Source organism: Budorcas taxicolor, chromosome 11, assembly GCF_023091745.1.
Source record: "Budorcas taxicolor isolate Tak-1 chromosome 11, Takin1.1, whole genome shotgun sequence".
Taxonomy (NCBI): Eukaryota; Metazoa; Chordata; class Mammalia; order Artiodactyla; family Bovidae; genus Budorcas; species Budorcas taxicolor.
In genome coordinates, this window is record NC_068920.1 from 96,272,977 (window position 1) to 96,293,400 (window position 20,424).

Below are 20,424 nucleotides of genomic sequence, written 5' to 3' on the forward strand. Positions count from 1 at the left end.
TCGCTAAGTCCTCTCTGACTTTTTTGTGAACCCATGAACTGTAGAACACCAGGCTCCTCTGTCCTTCCCTCTCTCCTGGGTTTGCTCAAATTCATGTCCACTGAATGGGATGGTTTTATTTGAAATGCACTGTAAAGACGTTGAAGGTATGTCACTGAAAAGAATGACATGAGACCTACACTGATTCTAGGATCTGCATGGGATGAACTGAAAGGGAGATGAGAGGAAGAATAAGTTATGAGCACTCTGCAATGAAGCATGATCTTCATTACATAAAATTACCTGGATTAGCACCTCCGGAATATATTTAACTTTAATATGGTTTAACCACATTCTAACCAAGTTTTAGATCATTTTTGGTACTAATAGAAATAGCACATAATGTTGAACCAGATTGCAGAAGATTGTTTTAACTCTGTGGCCAGATTCAAAGTATTGAAACCAATAAATATGTTGAAAAGGCAAATTCTCAAAAGTAAAAGGACTTGTAATTCTAGAAGGCAGCAGATTATCAATAGCTGCATCCACATTCTTTGGAGTGGTGGGTTGCTGTAAGACATAACAGTCTCACCAGGAAGTAAAATTTTCTAAAGTATATACTGCTTTTTCTTCCAGGCAATTGGGGTGTTACTGAACAAAGACCTTAAAAAAAGCTATATCCGTTAACAGCAGACAAGATTTTTTGTTTGTTTAACACGTTTAGATTTTTAAAGTTTTAAAGTTCTCGTCCTAGAATGTATCAGAATCCATTTAGAATATGGATTCAGGCCCAAAGCCTTTCTGACTTAATAGAGAAGCAGATGCTGTTGCCACCGTAAGAACGGCTCAAAATCACTTCCTAGATGGGGCAGTTATCTAAACGTTTAATAAAAATTTACTAACCAAGTACTCTGAAATACTGGGTTAGCAGATCTTTCATTTCAGAAGCAATCATTTTAGGGTACCAAACTACCGACATCTGGGCCGAGCCTCCGGCTTTTGTTTACAGACACAGAGGAAGGAGCGCCGCGGTCCATTAAGCCGCAGGGCCGCGGAGCGTGCATCCCTCCCGGGAAGCGAGTCGGGTTCCCCCAGGAGGGAGGGGCGGGGAAAGGAGCCCTCCGGTCGCCGTGGGCCCCGCCGCCTCTGCCTTCCAGGTATCCCGGGCTGCGCTCGCTCCCAGTCCCCGCCGTCTCATTTGCCACCTCCCAACGCGTGACCCCGGCGCGTCGCGTCCCGGGCCGGTGTCAGACGCGGGGTGCGCCAAGCGGTCCCATGTGCCCCCTCCCTCTCGCGGCCGCCGCAGTCACCGCGCCCCGAACCCCGCTCCGGCTCCTCGGCAGAGGGCTCGCCGCCGCCATGTCTACCGCCAGGCCACTCAAATCCGTGGACTACGAAGTGTTCGGGAGAGTGCAGGGTAGGGGACCGCCTACAGCGGGAGATCAAAGAGGTGTTGGGGAGGAAGAATAGAAAGCTGCGACAAGCACAGCCCATCTCTAGGAGCCCCTGCCCCGTTGTGGCTGGGACTTCCGCCCGGCCATGACACAGCAACAGCGGCGGGAAGGAGACCGAGGGCGCATGCGCAGGAGAGCTGGGGTGGGCGGGGGAGGAGAGCGGAGATTCCTTAGGGAGAAAGGCAGGGAGAAGGAGGAACAGCCGGGCGCTGGGAGTGGGCCGTCTAAGGGAGTGCGAGGGGTCCGCATCAAGAAGGCAAACTGAAGTGGGGGAGGAAAAGAGGAGGGTCCTTGATCTAGTGACCCCCGTTACTTGCCACTGAAACTACTGTGGTTGAATTGTTTCAGAATAGACTCCTAGATGGTGTTGGAGGCTTCATTTTGTAGGATGGTAATACTTTTGCCAGTGTAGCTCCTAAAGGAATTATTATGTTATCTTCTTTTTGTTCCGTCATAAGTTTAAATCGTTGCGAAGGATGTAATGTCTGGCTTACTGGAACTACCATTATTTCTAAATTAAATGTTAAAAATCACTGAAATTTATCCAGTGGAATATAAATATGGTGGTGATTTAATATTTGCCATCTTTCGTTCAAAACAGAAAGTGTTCAGTTCAGTCACTGAGCTCTGTTGGACTCGTTGGGACTCTGTGGCCTGCAGCTTGCCAGACTTCCCTGTCTATCACCAACTCCTGGAGCATGCTCAAACTCATGTCCATAGAGCCAGTGATGCCATCTCATCCTCTGTCATCCCCTTCTCCTCCTGCCTTCAATCCTTCCTAGCATTAGGGTCTTTTCCAATGAGTCAGTTCTTTGCATCCGATGGCCAAAGTATTGGAGTTTCAGCTTCAGCATCAGTCCTTCCAAAGAATATTCAGGACTGATTTCCTTTAGGATGGACTGGTTGGATCTCCTTGCAAGGGACTCTCAAGAGTCTTCTCCAACACCACAATTCAAAAGCATCAATCCTTTGGTGCTCAGCTTTCCTTATAGTCCAACTCTCACATCCATACATGACTACTGGAAAAACCATAGCTTTGGCTAGACTAGCTTTGTTGACTAAGTAATGTCTCTGCTTTTTAATCTGGGTCAGATGGTAAAGCGTCTGTCTACAATGTGGGAGACCTGGGTTCGATCCCTGGGTTGGGAAGATCCCCTGGAGAAGGAAATGGCAATCCACTCCAGGACTATTGCCTGGAAAATCCCATGGACAGAGGAGCCTGGTAGGCTATAGTCCATGGGGTCGCAAAGAGTCAGACACGACTGAGTGACTTCACTTCACTAGGTTGGTCATAGCTTTTCTTCCAGAGAGCGAGTGTCTTTTAATTTCATGGCTGCAGTCACCGTCTGCAGTGATTCTGGAGCCTCAAAAAATAAAGTCCCTCACTGTTTCCATACATTTGCAATGAAGTAATGGGACTGGATGTCATGATCTTCGTTTTCTGAATGTTGAGTTTTAAGCCAACTTTTTCACTCTTATCTTTCACTTTCATCAAGAGGCTCTTTAGTTCTTCTTCGCTTTCTGCCATAAGGGTGGTGTCATCTGCATATCTGAGGTTATTGATATTACTTCCGGCAATCTTGATTTCAGCTTGTACTTCATCCAGCCCAGCATTTTGCATGATACACTTTGCATGTAAATTAAATAAGCAAGGTGACAATATAGAGCCTTGACGTACTTCTTTCTCAATTTGGAACCAGTCTGTTGTTCCCAGTTCTAACTGTTGCTTTTTGACCTGCATACAGATTTCTCAGGAGATGAGTAAGGTGGTCTGCTATTCCCATCTCTTTTGAGAATTTTCCACATTTTGTTGTGATCCACACAGTCAAAGCCTTCGGCATAGTCAGTAAAGCAGAAGTAGATGTTTTTCTGGAACTCTCCTGCTTTTTTGATGATCCAGTGGATGTTGGCAATTTGATCTCTGGTTCCTCTGCCTTTTCTAAATCCAACTTGAACATCTGGAAGTTTACGGTTCACATACTGTTGAAGCCTGGCTTGAAGAATTTTGAGCATTACTTTGCTAGCATGAGTGCAATTGTGCGGTAGTTTGAACATTCTTTGGCATTGCCTTTCCTTGTGATTGGAATGAAAACTGACATTTTCCAGTCCTGTGGCCACTGCTGAGTTTTCCAAATTTGCTGGTATATTGAGTGCAGCACTTTCACAGCATCATCTTTCAGGATTTGAAATAGCTCAACTGGAATTCCATCACCTCCACTAACTTTGTTCATAGTGATGCTTTCCTTCTTAAGGCCCACTTGACTTCACATTCCAGGATGTCTGGCTCTAGGTGAGTGATCACACCACTGTGGTTAACTGGGTCATGAAAATCTTTTTTGTATAGTTCTTCTGTATATTCTTGCCACCTCTTCTTAATATCTTCTGTTTCTGTTAGGTTCATGCCATTTCTGTCCTTTTTCAAGCCCATCTTTGCATGAAATGTTCCCTTGGTATCTCACATTTTCTTGAAGAGATCTCTAGTCTTTGCCCATTCAGTTGTTTCCTCGATTTCTTAGCATTGATCACTGAGGAAGACTTTCTTATCTCTCCTTACTGTTCTTTGGAACTCGGCATGCAGATGGTATAGCTTTCCTTTTCTTCTTTGCCTTTAGCTTCTCTTCTTTCCTCAGCTATTTGTAGGGCCTCCTCAGACAACCAGTTTTGCCTTTTGCATTTCTTTTTCTTGGGGATGGTCTTGATCCCTGCTCCTATACAATGTCAGGAACCTCTGTCCATAGTTCTTCAGGCACTCTATCAGATCTAATCCCTTGAATCTATTTGTCACTTCCACTGTATAATCATAAGGGATTTGATTGAGGTCATACCTGAATGGTCTAGTGGTTCTCCCTACTTTCTTCAATTTAAGTCTGAATTTGGCAATAAGGAGTGATCTGAGCCACAGTCAGCTCCTGTTTTTGTTTTTGCTGTCTGTATAGAGCTTCTTCATCTTTAGCTGCAAAGAGTCAGTCTGATTTCGGTATTGACCATCTGGTGATGTCCATGTGTAGAGTCGTCTCTTGTGTTGTTGGAAGAGGATATTTGCTATGACCAGTGCATTCTCTTGGCAAAACTCTTATTAGCCTTTGCCCTGCTTCATTTTGTACTCCAAGGCCAAATTTGCCTGTTATTCCAGGAATTTCTTGACTTCCTACTTTTGTATTCCAGTCCCCTATAATGAAAAGGACATCTTTTGGGGGTGTTAGTTCTACAAGATCTTGTAGGGCTTCATAGAACCGTTCAACTTCAGCTTCTTCAGCATTACTGGTTGGGCCATAGACTTGGATTACTGTGGTATTAAATGGTTTGACTTGGAAAAGAACAGAGATCATTTTGTTGTTTTTGAGATTGCACCCAAGTTTTCTGTTTGAATTTGATTTCCATTCAATTTCCCCCATAGAATTTTACCTGAGTGTTATGCTTGAGTGGTTCTGATTGGTGACCCACTGAACTGTTCTGCAGTATGTCTGTACATATATATGTGTGTATAATATATTTTCTTAATTTCCTTTGACCATAAAGCTCTATTCTTCTTCTTTTTTTAAAATTCTGGCTTAAGTTACTATTGTGACTCTTATTAGAATACATTTGATGAAAATAATATAAGTACATTTAAAAGTATGGTAAACATTATTTAGAAGGTAAATTTATTTGGAAATTCATGTCTTCAGGAGAAAGCTGGGGGTGTTTTATGAAACCTTGATTAGAAGGTTAAATTATCTTTGTATTTTGGTACTTAGAGGTTTTTGCACCTTGGGGCAATGTACCTGAATAAGCTAAAGAATGGGTGAAAGTATGTCTTTTGTAAAGAAATAGGCCCCTTTTTCAAAGGGTGGCTGGAAAGGGACATAAGAAAAGAAAATACAGACAGACTACTGTTGTCTCCTCAAGACAGGTCAGTTTTAGGGGAAAAATATATATATTGGAGTTGAAGATAAAGAAATTGATTACTTAAAATTATTCATGCCTTGTACGCCTCATGCCTTACCATGTCTTTGGTATACCCAGGGACATGGTAATCTACATTGAAAATGGACACAGTCATTGAAGCACATAAAACATGACATAAAATATGAAAATGGTGACAAAGGTCACTTGACAAAGTGTTTTGTTTACTAGACAGATATGGGAGTATTTGAGTGTGTGTGTGCACACACATGTGTGTGGCATTTACTGAGAGTGTTCCCTGTGCTGAGCATCCTGAGCCCCATGCTGAGCATGTGGGCTCAGTCGTTCGTGTCTGACTCTCTGACCCTATGGACCATTGGCTGCCAGGCGCCTCTGTCCATTGGATTCTCCAGGCAAGAATACTGGGGTGGGTTGCCATGCCCTTCTCCAGAGGATCTTCCTGATCCGGGGATTGAACCTGAGTCTCTTACATCACCTACATTGGCAGGTGGGCTCTTTATCACTAGCGCCACCTGGGAAGCCCCATACATAAACAGTCAGGTTTAAAAATCAGATTTAGGGCAATAACCTCTGTTGTTTACAGTGTATTAAATGGAAGAGTTGTTTTTCAGTCATTAAGTTGTGAGAGTACATGCATACTATTGGCTTATCAAGGCCTAGTATGTGGAACAAACCCATAGTCACATATTTGCACAAATATACACTGACATTTGCTGAGGATTTAGGATGTGCCAAGCTCTGTACTCATTTAATCCTCAACCCTATGACCTCAACCAGCTTCCTCATTTAACAAATGGAGAAATTAAGACATAGTGAAATAACTTTTCCAGGTGACAGTGAGTTAAGTGGCGGCACTGGGATTTGAACTGCGACCAGAGCCCGTGCTCTTAGTCACTATATCCTATTGCTCCTCCTCTCAATGCCCTTTCCATATTTATCTTGCCTTCCTCCTAACCTACGCACTGAGCATGTACATAAACTGATGTAGGACATTTGGACCTGGACATCTAGATCATTCCAGATGACCCTAAGGATGTTTTTATGGTCATTTTGCCTCCAAGGACATTTGACCTGGTCAGTGAGCAGTCAGCTCGTTCAAAACTGTGGTCTCTGACTCTCTCTGTTACTTGTTGGCAGTGTCACCAGCCTGTGTCTCTCTGTGTCTCATAGAACTGCTCACAATTTTCTAGTGCGTACCTAAGAAATAATTACAAACCATTAGCTTTTTGTCTGAGTCATAATAATGTAGAAACTATTGACAGTAAATAATAAAAACTTTAAGAAATTAATTTAATAATATAAAATGAAAAATAAAGAGATCTTTTAAAAGTATAGAATAATAAAAATCTTAGTGAATACTGGCTTGTTAGAAATAATGGTTATGAAAGTAAATTTACCATGGAGGAAGATATAAGGACATATAGACAAAATATAGACTGATAAATTGTCATGAAAATATTTAAATGAAACTATGCTTAAATTATATAAAAATTAATATGGAAAAAATGGAAAATGACTGTCCTGATAGAAAACTGATCAATGAATTGATTTAGCTTGATGGCGCTTATGACAGAAAATACTTTCTAGCCAAAAACGTATGCTGTAACATTTAGAATGTTTGAATTTAAATCATCCTTGGTGACAAAATGGTAGTCAAAATGTTCCAGGAGTCAAATATACTCTTCCTTGTTCTCAAATACACATACCCTAATTTGCAAACAGATTGCATTTCGAGAAATAGTTTATAAGTTGGTTGTTTGAAACTCGGGGAAATTATTATGGAAATAATATTACAAATAGTGGGTTTACTCCTCAGACCCTTCTGCAAAGTCCACACATAGAGCTGTAGCCTTGTTGACAGAAATAATCAAAAAACAATCTATAATAGGAATAGGAAAGAGTTTTATTTCAGCCAGACTAAGGACTATAGCCTGGGAGACAGTCCCTCAGATCATTCTGAGAAACTGCTCTGGAGAAGCATGATTTTTATATCTTATATCTTATCAAAGCAAAGAGCATGTAACAAATTAGGGATTCATTCCTTCAAGATTTCAAAGAAATAGATTGGCATGTACACAGTGAGTCACTAACCTTAGCAGCTGGGAAGAAAGTCTTATCATAGAAGGAGCATCAGCATTGGTGTTCCAGAAAGGGAGGGATTTAATCTTTATTATTTTATTTACTATTTTTTTATTTTTTGACCACACTGTGTGGCATGCAGGATCTTAATTCCCCAACCATGGATGTAACCCATGCCCCTTGCAGTGGAAGTGCAGAGTCTTAACCACTCGATGGATGAGGAAGTCCCTTAATCTTTAACATGAATATACTTTACTTCTTGGTAATACACCCTTTTATTTAATAGTTAAAGCACATATACAGTGTATGTTTGATAACCCACAAATAGACTGTTTTAGTTAGCATAGAAGTCAAGGCAACTCTTGGATGAGCCAGCATGACTTCCCCATACTTCAGTATGTGGACATTTCTTCCATCAGGCTGCAGCTGCCCTCCATTGCTACACTTCCATCCCTTCCCTTTTTTTAAAAAAATAATTTTTTGTTGTTTTATAGAAGTTTTAGAATTATAGAAAAGTTAGAAAGATACAGAGAGTTCTTGTATACTCCACATCCAGTTTCCCCTATGGTAAACTTCTTCCATTGTATGGTACCTTTGTCAGAACTGGTGAGCCAACACTGATATATTATTTTTAACTAAAGTCTGTTTTCTAAAGTCCTCTTGGGTTCAGGATTCATCTAGGTTATTACATTGCATTTAGTCATTTTGTCCTCTTATGTTTCTTTCTGCTGTGTTAGTTTCTCAGACTTGCCTTGTTTTCCATGACCTTGGTGGTTCAGAGGAGTGGTTTGAGGCTAGGTACCTTGTAGAATGCTCCCAAACTGGGATTTGTCTAGTATTTTTGTTATAAGACCAAGGTTGTGGGTTATCAGGAGGAAGACTGCAGAGGTAAAGTGCTTTTCTCTTCACACTGTATCAAATGTACACACTATCAACATGACTTACCACTGTTGATGTAAAACCTTGATCACCTGGCTGAGACAGTGTTTGTCCACTCTTAAGTTACTCTTTTTTTCCACCTCCCTTTCTGTCCTTTACTTTATCTCCACATTCTCAAGAAGCTCCATGTTTTTTCCCCATCAACTTCTGCTGCTTTGGGGGCTTTAGGATGAGGGACAGGGGAGTAGGGGACTGACCTGTGTTTTTAGAGGGTTCATATCTATGGCGTGGTTTGCTATGTTCCCATACATAATTAGCTATTGAGAATAATATAATCTGCACCTTTGAAAGAGGAACTGATTAAGCAGTGTATGTAGATGCTTTACCTATGCTCAGGTGAGTACTAACAACACTTGGAGAAGTGGATTGTGGCAATATGTTAGTTCACCTGTACATTAGAAATTCAGCAGTTCACTTTATGGTGTTGACTCAGATTAGAATGGGAGTACCTTACTGGACTACAACAATGTAGTGTATAGTGTATAGTGAAGTCACTCAGTCGTGTCCGACTCTTTACGACCCCGTGGACTGTAGCCCACCAGGCTCCTCTGTCCCTGGGATTCTCCAGGCAAGAATACTTGAGTGGGTTGCCATTTCCTTCTCCAATGCATGCAAGCATACTAAGTCGCTGCAGTCGTGTCCGACTCTGTGCGACCTCATCGGCAGCAGCCCACCAGGCTCCTCTGTCCACGGGATTCTCCAGGCAAGAATACTTGAGTGGGTTGCCATTTCCTTCTCCAATGCATGCAAGCATACTAAGTCGCTGCAGTTGTGTCCGACTCTGTGCGACCTCATCGGCAGCAGCCCACTAGGCTCCTCTGTCCACGAGATTCTCCAGGCAAGAATACTGGAGTGGGTTGCCGTTTCCTTTTCCGAGATAATGAGGATGGCATTTTAAAGGTCAAGCTAGCTTGTTTTTATATCCCCTACAGGCTGTGCTTCTGATATGGACTCCCATGTATCTCAAATTAAATTGAAGTGCTTGTGGATAGTTGGCCTAGAGAAGAAACAGTAGTATAATGGCTGTTTAGGCTATTTGAAACATGCCATGGTGTGTAGCTCCAGGGGACAGATCCTAGATGGATGGTGAAAGGTGGAGGTGAGGCAGAATTTTATTCTATAGAAGGAAGACCTTTCTAACAGTTAAAGATGTTTAAAGTCATTAAGGGCTACTTTGTAAGGTAATGACTGGATGGCTTCCTGCATTCAAAATTGACACACACAGTCAAATCCCAAGATGAAGGGGGTACAGTTTAATACGAAAATTTGATTTTTCATGAAATGGCACTGATGTTTAAAATCCATCATATGGTTTTTTTAAATACTAATGGTTTTTTTGTGGATTTAAAGTATGATTTGCTTTGCAAATACTCACCTCAGAGTTCCTGCCTGACACATCTTTTCACAAAGCAAGGTCTGGTTGCAGCTGATTGAGCCTGGTCTCAGTGGCATATTGTATTTGAGGCACTCATAACCGAAGCAGCTGACATCTGTCCCAGTTTCTAGAGCAGTGTGTCTGTAAAAATCCTGCGTGTGTCACATCAGCTTCCCTTCTCCTTAGCCAGCAGGGTGGAAGCAGTGCAGAGAGGCCATGGAAGCTCATGGAAGCATCATCTCCAATATAAGCCCAGTCCCGAGAGTGCTCAGTTCCAGCCAATACTGGTCAACTGTGGCCACATTCACTTTTTTCTATGTGGACCTCCCTCTGTTACACAGTATGCTTCAAACTAGGGATCAGGATTTTCAGAAAGACTCTGGGAAAATTCCAAGTGTATTATAGAGCTTTGAACAGTTAGTTTCTGCATGGTCCACTGCTTCAGAAAGCTAATGGCCTGGAGGTCCCGACACATCTTGATATACATTGCTTCTAAGGCTTTAAAGTAAGGGTTGTGGTTGAGGGGCTCGGTAAACAACACCACTCTTCATTATGTGAATTATTGACAAGTCCACTCGAGTATTCTTGCCCAGAGAGTCCCATGGACAGAGGAGCCTCGCGGGCTACAGTTCATAGGGTTGCATAGAGTCAGACGCTACTGAGATGACTTAGCACATACAAGACAATGGGTAAGGCAGAGTTGTGGGGATGTGGTGTCAGTCTTCAGGCAAGTGAATGTTATAATGATCTATACTGCAGAATCGAACACAGCACCCCAGACACCAGCAGGGCTTCCTCTATGGGCAGAGCAGAAAGGGTGATTCCTTTGAGTATCTAGTTCCCAGAAAGAAAAGGAGGAAGCACCTGGCCTATGTATGCTTCTCCTTCCAAACTTACCCACTGGACTGCATGTCCCCAACAAGGAGTCAGGAACAGGTAAAGAGTGGCCAGGAGTGACACATGAATGGATATTTCTCCTCATTAAAGGAGCTATTACAAGGGCAAAGAAACTTTCTCCTCCAGAAATAAGCCGTAAAATCTGCAGCACGCGTGCATGCTCTGTAGGTCAATAGTGTCTGACTCTCGGCAACCCCATGGTCTGTAGCCTGCCAGGCTCCTCTGTCCATAGAGTTTCCCAGGCAAGAATACTGGAGTGGGTTGCCATGCCCTCCGCCAAGGGATCCTCCCGACGCAGGGATTGAATCACATCTGTTGCATCTCCTGCTTTGGCAGGTGGATTCATTACCACTGAGCCATCTGGGAAGCACTCGCCGCTATCATTACTATGTAATTTATAACATTTCCATCACCCCCCACCAAAGAATTCCTGCCCCGCAGTTCCTTTCATTCCCTACTCCTCACCTGTCCTATCCCTCAGGGATGTCACGGCCAAGGTCTCTGCGATTTCCTTGGGCTTTCCCTCATGGTTTCAGGATGGCTGTTGTAGCTCCAGTCATTACGCTCACCATATACTCAGGAGGAGAGGATACAAAGATGGACCCCTGGCTGAGTCAGCCCTTGTCAGTGAGTTTTCTTGAAAGCTTCAGCTGATGTCTCAGCTTACATCTCATGGGCGCCCCCTCTTAGAAGGAAGATTGGGAAATGCAGAAGAGCATGTTGCTGCCCCAAAGTAACATAAAAATTCTGTTAGAAAACAAGGGGAAAGTGGATTTTGTGTAGGCAGCTAACAGTGTCTGCCACAGATATTCATATATTAATTGCATTTAACAGCATAGTAATTACATTTAACAGCATAGTAATTACATTTGGTATTATTTTCCAAGTCTTGATGCAAAAGGACATATTTCAGAAAGCCTTTGATCTCCATGGTCTCAATCTCAAAACATTTTATTTATAACCAAGACAACCTAGATTTCTGTTAAGTACATATTGAATCTTTCATATATGATTTATCTCAGCCTTATGTTTTTTCAGTTGAATCACTGCTTAAAGCAATGAGTAACACTTGTTTTATCTACCCAATTTGTCAAGCAGTATGAACTTAGCCTACAATTAATTCTCTTAAATGTAAAGGACAGTCCTTTAGTTCTATTGTATTAAGATTTTTTTTTAATAAATGTGTGTGCCCTTACCATTCATGGTTACAAATACAGTCACCATATCCTACTCTAGTCTCCTAGTCCCAAGGCCTCTTAAGTTCTGTAAGACAACTAATTAAGACATTTCTTTTTTCAATTTTTATGGTCATTAAGCCGTTATTTATAAGCAACGTACTCATATTACTATTTCTTGATTTGTCAACTTAAGTATTAGTGACTTTTTGCTACCCTTTATAGTATATACTATATAAATACACAGACACATACACCAAGCACTCTATATTATCCTGTAGATAAAGTAGTAAAGTTATACTGGAATCAACATAGAATTCTTATAATTTTTTTCCAGCACTGAGTGCAGTAAATTTATCATCATCACTTTGAAATGAAATTTAAATTCTAATCAATATAGTTGCATGTATATTTGCAATGTTAATAATAAGCTATTACAGGACAATGAAACATTTCACTTAAATATTTATCAGCTGGTTGTTCTATCATTCAACAACTATGTTGTTTTCATTTATTCAACAGCTGTGTGCAAAAGTCTGGTCTAGATGTTGGGGACACAGTGGTGAACGAGACAGAGAAAATTCGGCCCAAATATAACTGACAGCGTAGACAGGAAATTTAAAAAAGTAAACAAATCCCTAATAACATCATATGGTAATTGGTGTTATGCATATCCCAGAAACATATAGGGGTGCACTGCTGTTTTAGAGAAGTTGGTTAGGGAATATTTCTCTGTGGAGATGACGTTGGTGCAGAGACATGAACGATGAGAAGGAGCCGGTTATGAGGAGAGCAGAGGGAAGACCATTTCAGGCAGAGGGAACAGTAAACGCAAAGGCTCTGAGGCAGGAACACACTTGGCATTTTGAGGGGCACAAGGGAGAAAAATTGCTGGAATGGAATGAGCAAAGGAGAGTCCTAAGAGATGAGACGGGGATTAGAAAGGGACCTGGAGGCTGTGGTAACCAGACTATCTTTGAGTGTACTGGGAAGCCACCAGAGAGTTTTAAGGTGTGGAAGCAGTGATTTCACTTAAGGAAAGAAAACCACTGTGGCTGCTTTATGGAGACTAGACTGTAGGAGGGCAGAGCTAGACGTAAAGAGACGAGTGAAGGGGCCATGAGTGTGGGTCAGTTGAGAGATTAGGGTAACTAGGACGAGGCTGTAAAGACATTAGTATCTGTTTTTCTAGAAATAGTCGAAACAGAAACTTTTTTTTTAGCAAGTCTTAAACGAAATTTGAGGCTAGAAATAGTTGGTAAAATGAGTGCAATGACATGATTTTGAATATTTGACCATGTATGGTATCCGAATAACCCATGTTCTTGATTTTGGGACTTGGCACATGTTCTTCCATTTGTAATGTTATTCCATTCTCATCATACTAAATTTTGCTCATCATCCAAGTCTCAACTCTAAACATATTTTCAATAAGCCTTCCCTGAAATCACCCAAGGACTGTCATTTGTTTGTCCTATGAACACCCACTTGCATCCTGATATATGCATTTTACAACTCATAATTGTTCTATTAAAAATTTTCCCCCATTTTTATTGAAATATAGTTGATAGTACTGTATACATTTTGGGGGGCTTCCCAGGTGGCTCAGTGGTAAAGAATCCACCTGCCAATGCAGGAGACAGAGGTTTGATCCCTGGGTCAGGAAGATCCCCTGGAGAAGGAAATGGCAACCCACTCCACTATTCTTACCTGGGAAACCCCGTGGACAGAAGAGCTTGGCATGCTGCAGTCCATGGAGCTGCAAAGAGTCGGACATGAGACTAAACAGCAACAACTGTAGAAGTTTAAGGTATGCATCATAATGATGTGACCTATACATCATGAAATTATTATCATAGTAAGTTTAGTAGTGAATATCTGTCATCTCATATAGGTGCAAAATTAAATGAAAAAGATTTTTTTCCTTGTGATGCGAACTCTAAGGATTTACTCTCTTAATGACTTTCATATGTTAATTATATTTACCATGTTGTATATTATATCTCTAGTACTTAATGATTTTATAACTGAAATTTTGCATCTGTTGTGGTCTACATTTTAATTGCCATTTTGTCTGTCTTCCCCACTAGTAAGCTCCTAGATGCCAGGGACTATCTTATTTACTCATCTCATTCTCTGCATTTAGAATTAGACAATTAATGAATATTTGTTAAGTGGATAATTACAATGTCTAATAGTGTGCTTGTTATGAGTTGCTGAATTCTTACATTATTTGTGTGAAAAGACTATTTCATTAACAGGCTAGAGTAGGTAATTTCCTTCACCTTGCACTGTGTTGGATACTTCTTAGAAAAATTCCTCAAACCCTGTCACCTTAAGAAAATGGCCTTTTTGTCATCTGTTTACAGATAGCTGGTGGAAAGGCTGCTGGGGATTCATAAATGTTGAAAGGATGTCGCTCTTCACCAAGAGTCGGGGTGGGGTGGGATGGGGCGTGGGAATGGGCAGCTTGCTGTTACTCCCTTTCTGGCAGCTCCTGTGTTTCTGGCAGGAAGAGGTTAAGGGTGGAGTGAGCAACCTGAGTGATAGATTATGCCTGCTCTGCTCCAACACCAAGTCCAGTTAGAGTACAGCACTGGGATTTCTTGCCTTTTCTTTGTCTGTAGTTTCTTTCATGTAGTGTTGCTGAATTGTGAAGTAGCTGAAGCAATATTGATATGCAGGTATATGATTTATTACCGACATGAATTTAAAAACGTTATTGGGGAACTCATCAGATCTGCAGTACTCTGCAAGGTTGAAGTTTTCCCCTTTGTGATACAATTCCTTACCTGCAATATAAATCCTTTTCAAGCCTTTCCCAGACCTTCCTTTAAGGTGGAGCTATGAAAGTGAAAGAGGAGAGTGAAAAAGTTGGCTGAAAGCTCAACATTCAGAAAATGAAGATCGTGGCATCCGGTCCCATCACTTCATAGGAAATAGATGGGGAAACAGTGGAAACAGTCTCAGACTTTATCTTTTTGGGCTCCAAAATCACTGCAGATGGTGACTGCAGCCATGAAATTAAAAGATGCTTACTCCTTGGAAGAAAAGTTATGACCAACCTAGATAGCATATTCAAAAGCAGAGACATTACTTTGCTGACTAAGGTCCGTCTAGTCAAGGCTATGGTTTTTCCAGTGGTCATGTATGGATGTGAGAGTTGGACTGTGAAGAAGGCTGAGTGCCGAAGAATTGATGCATTTGAACTGTGGTGTTGGAGAAGACCCTTGAGAGTCCTTTGGACTGCAAGGAGATCCAACCAGTCCATTCTGAAGGAGATCAGCCTTGGCTTTCTTTGGAAGGAATGATGCTAAAGCTGAAACTCCAGGACTTTGGCCACCTCATGCGAAGAGTTGACTCATTGGAAAAGACTTTGATGTTGGGAGGGATTGGGGGCAGGAGGAGAAGGGGACGACAGAGGATGAGATGGCTGGATGGCATCACTGACTCAATGGACATGAGTCTGAGTGAACTCTGGGAGTTGGTGATGGACAGGGAGGCCTGGCGTGCTGTGATTCATGGGGTCGCAAAGAGTCAGACACGACTGAGTGACTGAACTGAACTGAATCTCTAAACTGTAGTGGGCAGAGGAATTACCTGGAGAGCATGTTAAAACTGGATTCCTGGATGCAACCTGTTTCTGTTTCTTTAGTTCTGGGGACGAGTCTGAGAAAGTGATTTTTCTAAAAATCCTCAAGGTTCCTATTGCCTCTGGTTCCTGGACCACTGTTTGAGTAGGAAAGAGCTGGACTGTGTTTCCAGTTTCTGTCTACTTTACTTGCATGTGCTTTCTTTTCTTAGTGCTAACATTATTTGGGACTGTTCACTGTTGAGAAACTCAGAAGGGATATGCACAATATGCCTGGACCCAAACCTTCAACTCTGCTCAGTCAGCATCTTCCGGGATCCCCTCTCTCTTAGGATACAATGACTGCATGCTTCTCCACAGTTCTGCCTATTTTGTTTCCCTCTTTTACGTGGTCTGGTTGACCAGAAGTTTCTCTTGAGTTTTTTACCCATTCCTTTTAAATGTATCTACTAACTTGTGTCTTTCCCTCCATCTATAAAATAGATTGCCTTTCTGATTCTCCTTCAAATCAGTATTCCTCACTCATTATTCTTCCACATTTTATAGGTTTCTTTTAAAATCTTTGGTATAGCCCCATAAACATTTCATTTGTGATACTACCCAGTCTTTATTGCTCCACTACTCTTTTTTTTCATATTCATCTGGTACCACAGTACCCTCCCCTCAGGAAACAAATAATACTCCTTGTTATAAATCTGCTTACAAAACTATATAAAATTATCTAAGCCACTGATCTCATCTGTATCATTTTAACCAGGCTCAATTGCTGTTTGGAAAAGCAGTTGACCTCTCTGAAATGGATTTGATCTATCCCCTGTGATTTGCCAATATTTTTCCTAATTTTTAATAATTGAGGTATAATTTACATTCAGTAAGATTTACCCTTTTTAGTATACAATTGAATGAATTATCATAGATTTGTAAGTCATGTAAGCACCATCAGCACAGCTGAGACATAAAACAGTCCAATCACCCCCAAAAGTTCCCTCGTGCTCCTTTCTGGCACCCCTCTTCTCCTCACTCCCGGCCCTTGGCGATCACAGATCAGTGTCCTGTCTCTGTGCTTTTGTCTTTTCCAGAATTTGGAATTAAAATAGAAATGTTTTATTACATTTAAACTTGAATTTAGTCCTTGCACTTAAAGAAATCATTCTAAAAGCTGAGGGCAGGTAAATTTTATGCCAGCATACTCAACTCTTCTTGTAGTAATTATTTTGTTTTATTTAGCATTTTAATAGAATGATATGCAGTTTGGCATTTCATTGTACTTTGGTTTCAGAACATTGTTCTTTTTCTCCAAAATAGTCTTCCTTTTCTCTTTTTGTTTTAAAAGGAAAGAAGTTTTTAAAAAAGCACTTTCTGAAGGCATTCAGATATTAAAGGTTTTGTTTATTTCATTTATTTACTGTTTAATAAACTAGAAAGCTAAGTCAGGCAATATATGTTTTTTAAAGGAAGACAAACTAACATTTCTTTTCATCTTTCTTTCATACAGGTGTTTGCTTCAGGATGGTAAGTCAGTACAATCTGTTTATTATCTTCTGCCGTCTCTCCCTTCCCTCCACTGTTATTTCTAGTTACAGAGACAGAGCAGCTATGTATATACTTAGTTCTAATCTTGTCCTTGACAGCAAATGAAGAAATATTTGTATTTCTTTCAAATTACTGGCTGAGATTTTTATGAAGACTGTCTTTTAAAAGCAGTCTTTTAAAAAATAGACTACAGACTAGCAGTCCATTACAGCCTTCCTAGTTTTTCATTAATATATCTGTGAATTTCAAAAGTACTTCTCTGGGGGTGATCAAGTTAAACGTTTTGGTTATATATGCTTAATGCTGAAGTGACTGAGCAAACACACACACATGTTTAATACAAAATGCGGGATCTTCCACTTGTCCTGGATGGAAGAATCTCTCCAAACAAGGATACACATGTTGAAATGCACGATGAAAAATGCCCATGTTGAATAAGGAAGTGACTCCAAGGTGAAAGACAGTGGTAGTCGCTCAGTTGTGTCCGAATCTTTGTGACCCCACACTTTGAGCCCACCAGGCTCCTTTGTCTGTGGAATTCTCCAGGCAAGAATACTGGAGTGGGTAGCCATTCCCTTCTTCAGGGGATCTTCCTGACCCAGAAGTAGAACCTGAGTCTCCCGCTGGAGACTCTTTACTGTCTGAGCCACCAGGGAAGCCCCAAGGTTTTTAAAGTTAAAACCCCTTGGTGCCTTTTAAATATTTATTTTAAAATATCTACTTGTTTTAAAATACTTTAAGAATATCTATTTTTAAAATCTGGTACTCCTTTCCTAAAAGTTAAAGGTGGCATGTATTCTCACTTACTGCTTAAGCTGGGAGTCGCTAGCTAGGTCCCAATTCCTAACCTCTGAGAGTTTGAACAGGTTGCCATAAGTCGAGTCTCCGTATTTTGAGATAGACCCTCCCCTAGAATTCAGATTGTTTTCTTTTTCATTATTCTCTGGGAAGACTTATTTTCAGAACCAGCCCTTAAGCAGTCCTAGCTGTAATCATCTTGGTTTTATTGCTTCACTTAGTTGGGCATACAGAGTGCACAGCTCTTGGTCACCCTGGCCTCCAAATAGGAGAAAACCATGTTTCTAAAAAGTGCTAGCAGACTGGTTCCACAGAATTTTGCTGTGATGTAGTTAAAGTAATTCAAAATCAAAATGTTTCTGGGTTTTCACGTGCTGGTAGCGTAACTAAATTTGGAATTGGGAAAAAGAATTTTAAAAAAGAATGATTGGAGAAATAAATTTACTTGTAGACAATTATAATATTTGTGCAAGTACAGAGTCAAGAGAAAACATTGGAATCTTCTCTTTCAGTACTTTGTATTGATCGTAACTAGATATTTTTCCTCAGTGATTGAGTATCTTGGAGTGATCATCATTTGGAACCCAGATTGACAGTGTGTAGCTTAGCATTAGGAGATTGTGAGGGCAATGCAACTGAGTTTTATGGATTCCAAAAGGATCGTGGATATTGTTTTCTGAAATAATTCCCACCATCAGTTTATTTTCTCACAACGTGCTTGTCTTTACTGAATGTGGAATTTAGCATAACAAAACAAAAACCATTTAAATGAAGGTTCTTGTAAATGTAGGTATTACCAGAGGTTAGCTACACAGTTTTTGGCATAGACTATATTTTTGAAAAAAAAAAATCAGCTTTTTTTGTGACTGTACTTCTTTGAAAGTTAGGATCAAGTGTGACGCTGGACTTTGTCTCTCTTGTTTTCTCCTGAAACCAGTACACTGAAGATGAGGCTAGGAAAATTGGAGTGGTTGGCTGGGTGAAGAATACCAGTAAAGGCACTGTGACAGGCCAAGTGCAAGGCCCTGAAGAGAAAGTCAATTCCATGTAAGTAACAAGACTGGTAACACACTCATGTGATTTATGAACTTATTTCGGCGTTTGGTTGGACAGTGAGAACAGAATTGATGGACCAGTTTTCGTTTGTAGACTATCACTAAAGTAACATGTTTTGATGCAGACCAGCAAAGAAATTCTTAAAGTTGAGAGTGGAATTTCTACTTTCAGGAATGAACTGCCCACTTGGGCAGACCCTCAGAAAGGGCTTTAGCGCCATTCTCCAGTCGGTGTGAACTGTGTTCTGTCTGTCTCCCACCTTGTAAGGGGGACGCTCAGGGCCGAGTGTTTCTCATCTTGAGTGGCTGTGGCAGGAGCAGGAGCACAGTGCTTCAGAGTGGTTCTTGAAGTTCTTAAAGAACCTGCAAGGCGAAAAGGTTGGCATTCCCTTTGTATTGTTTAATTATCTTATTTGTCTAATTGTAATTTTATTTGTACTGTCGATTAACGTTATGTTTGATGAGCTGTAGAGTTACTATAGTAAGAGTCCTTGCAGTGCCAAGGACATCAGATTCAGTCACAGAGGAAAAGTGTCTTGTGCACACAGTGTCATTTTCAGAGACCTTATCTTTTCAGTTTCCATTTCCACTGCTCTTTGTAGCATAGCTCCTATTTATTGAGCGTTTGCAACATATTAGGTTAATATGCTAAATACCTTACATGGATTATCTCATTTAATCTACACAATAGATCTTATAAGATAGGTACTTATTAATACCCAATTTATTTTATTTTGCTGTTTGCAATTTATTTTTGTTTTCTTTACGTAATATTTTCAGATTTCAAAAGCAATACTTTTTTGCTTGTTATAGTAAATGAAGTAATAAAATATCAGAGGTATAAAAGCAAAGCTAGTAATCGCCCCCTCCCTTCTACTTCCCTCCTTTTTATGTAACCTGGGCCAGTGACTTTGTGAATCCTTTCTGAAGCTTTCTTTTTCACTTAAAATATTTAATTGTACATTTATAATTAGGGTTTTGCTTGTTTTTACTGAAATAGGAAGCTTTATGCATATTTTTCTGTTACTACTTTTTTTAAACTTTATGGACATTCAACAATCAGGAAATATATAACTACCAACTCCTTATTTTTTCCAGTTTCTTTATATATAAGTACATATTTGCATTTGTGCTTAAACTATACCTCAACTTGAAGGGTGGGGTCCAAAGTTCAATTTGATAACATGTGGGGTAATATTTAATGGAAAAAATTATATTTTTCAGTAGTCACAAAATGCACAAATGAGAAGACTATGATACTTACATGATGTTATTGTTGTTTATTCGCTAAGTTGTGTCCAGCTCTTTGTGACAATTTGGACTGTAGCCTGCCAGCCTCCCCTGTCCATGAGAGTTCCCAGGCAGGAATACTGGAGTGGGTTGCCATTTTCTTCTTCATGGAATCTTCCCAATCCAGGGACCGAACCCACGTCATTAGCAGACAGATTCTTTACCAACACTGACATGCAGAACTAATCAATGAATGAGAAAATGCTAGATGACTGTGAAATAATTTGAGAATGGGGACCATGTGGAGGATGGACACATGCCAATCATGATGTACCCTAATCCATGTTGTAGCAAGTTTTTCATTACCTCCTTAATATCAGTGTAATCACAGCATATATTCTGCCCATTTTTC

The 20,424-nt window shown here is 40.6% G+C and overlaps 1 protein-coding gene across 1 annotated transcript in view; it reads left to right on the plus strand.

Annotated features, from left to right (window-relative positions):
* Positions 1–1,136: 1,136 nt before the first annotated feature.
* Positions 1,137–20,424, plus strand: part of ACYP2 (acylphosphatase 2) — a 185,239-nt gene continuing 165,951 nt past the window's right edge. Inside the window, exons 1-3 of the mRNA XM_052648828.1 lie at positions 1,137–1,396; positions 16,892–16,908; positions 18,665–18,774. Coding sequence (XP_052504788.1) covers positions 1,255–1,396; positions 16,892–16,908; positions 18,665–18,774 — 269 coding nt within the window. The 5' untranslated portion in view covers positions 1,137–1,254. The remainder of the gene's footprint in view (positions 1,397–16,891; positions 16,909–18,664; positions 18,775–20,424) is intronic.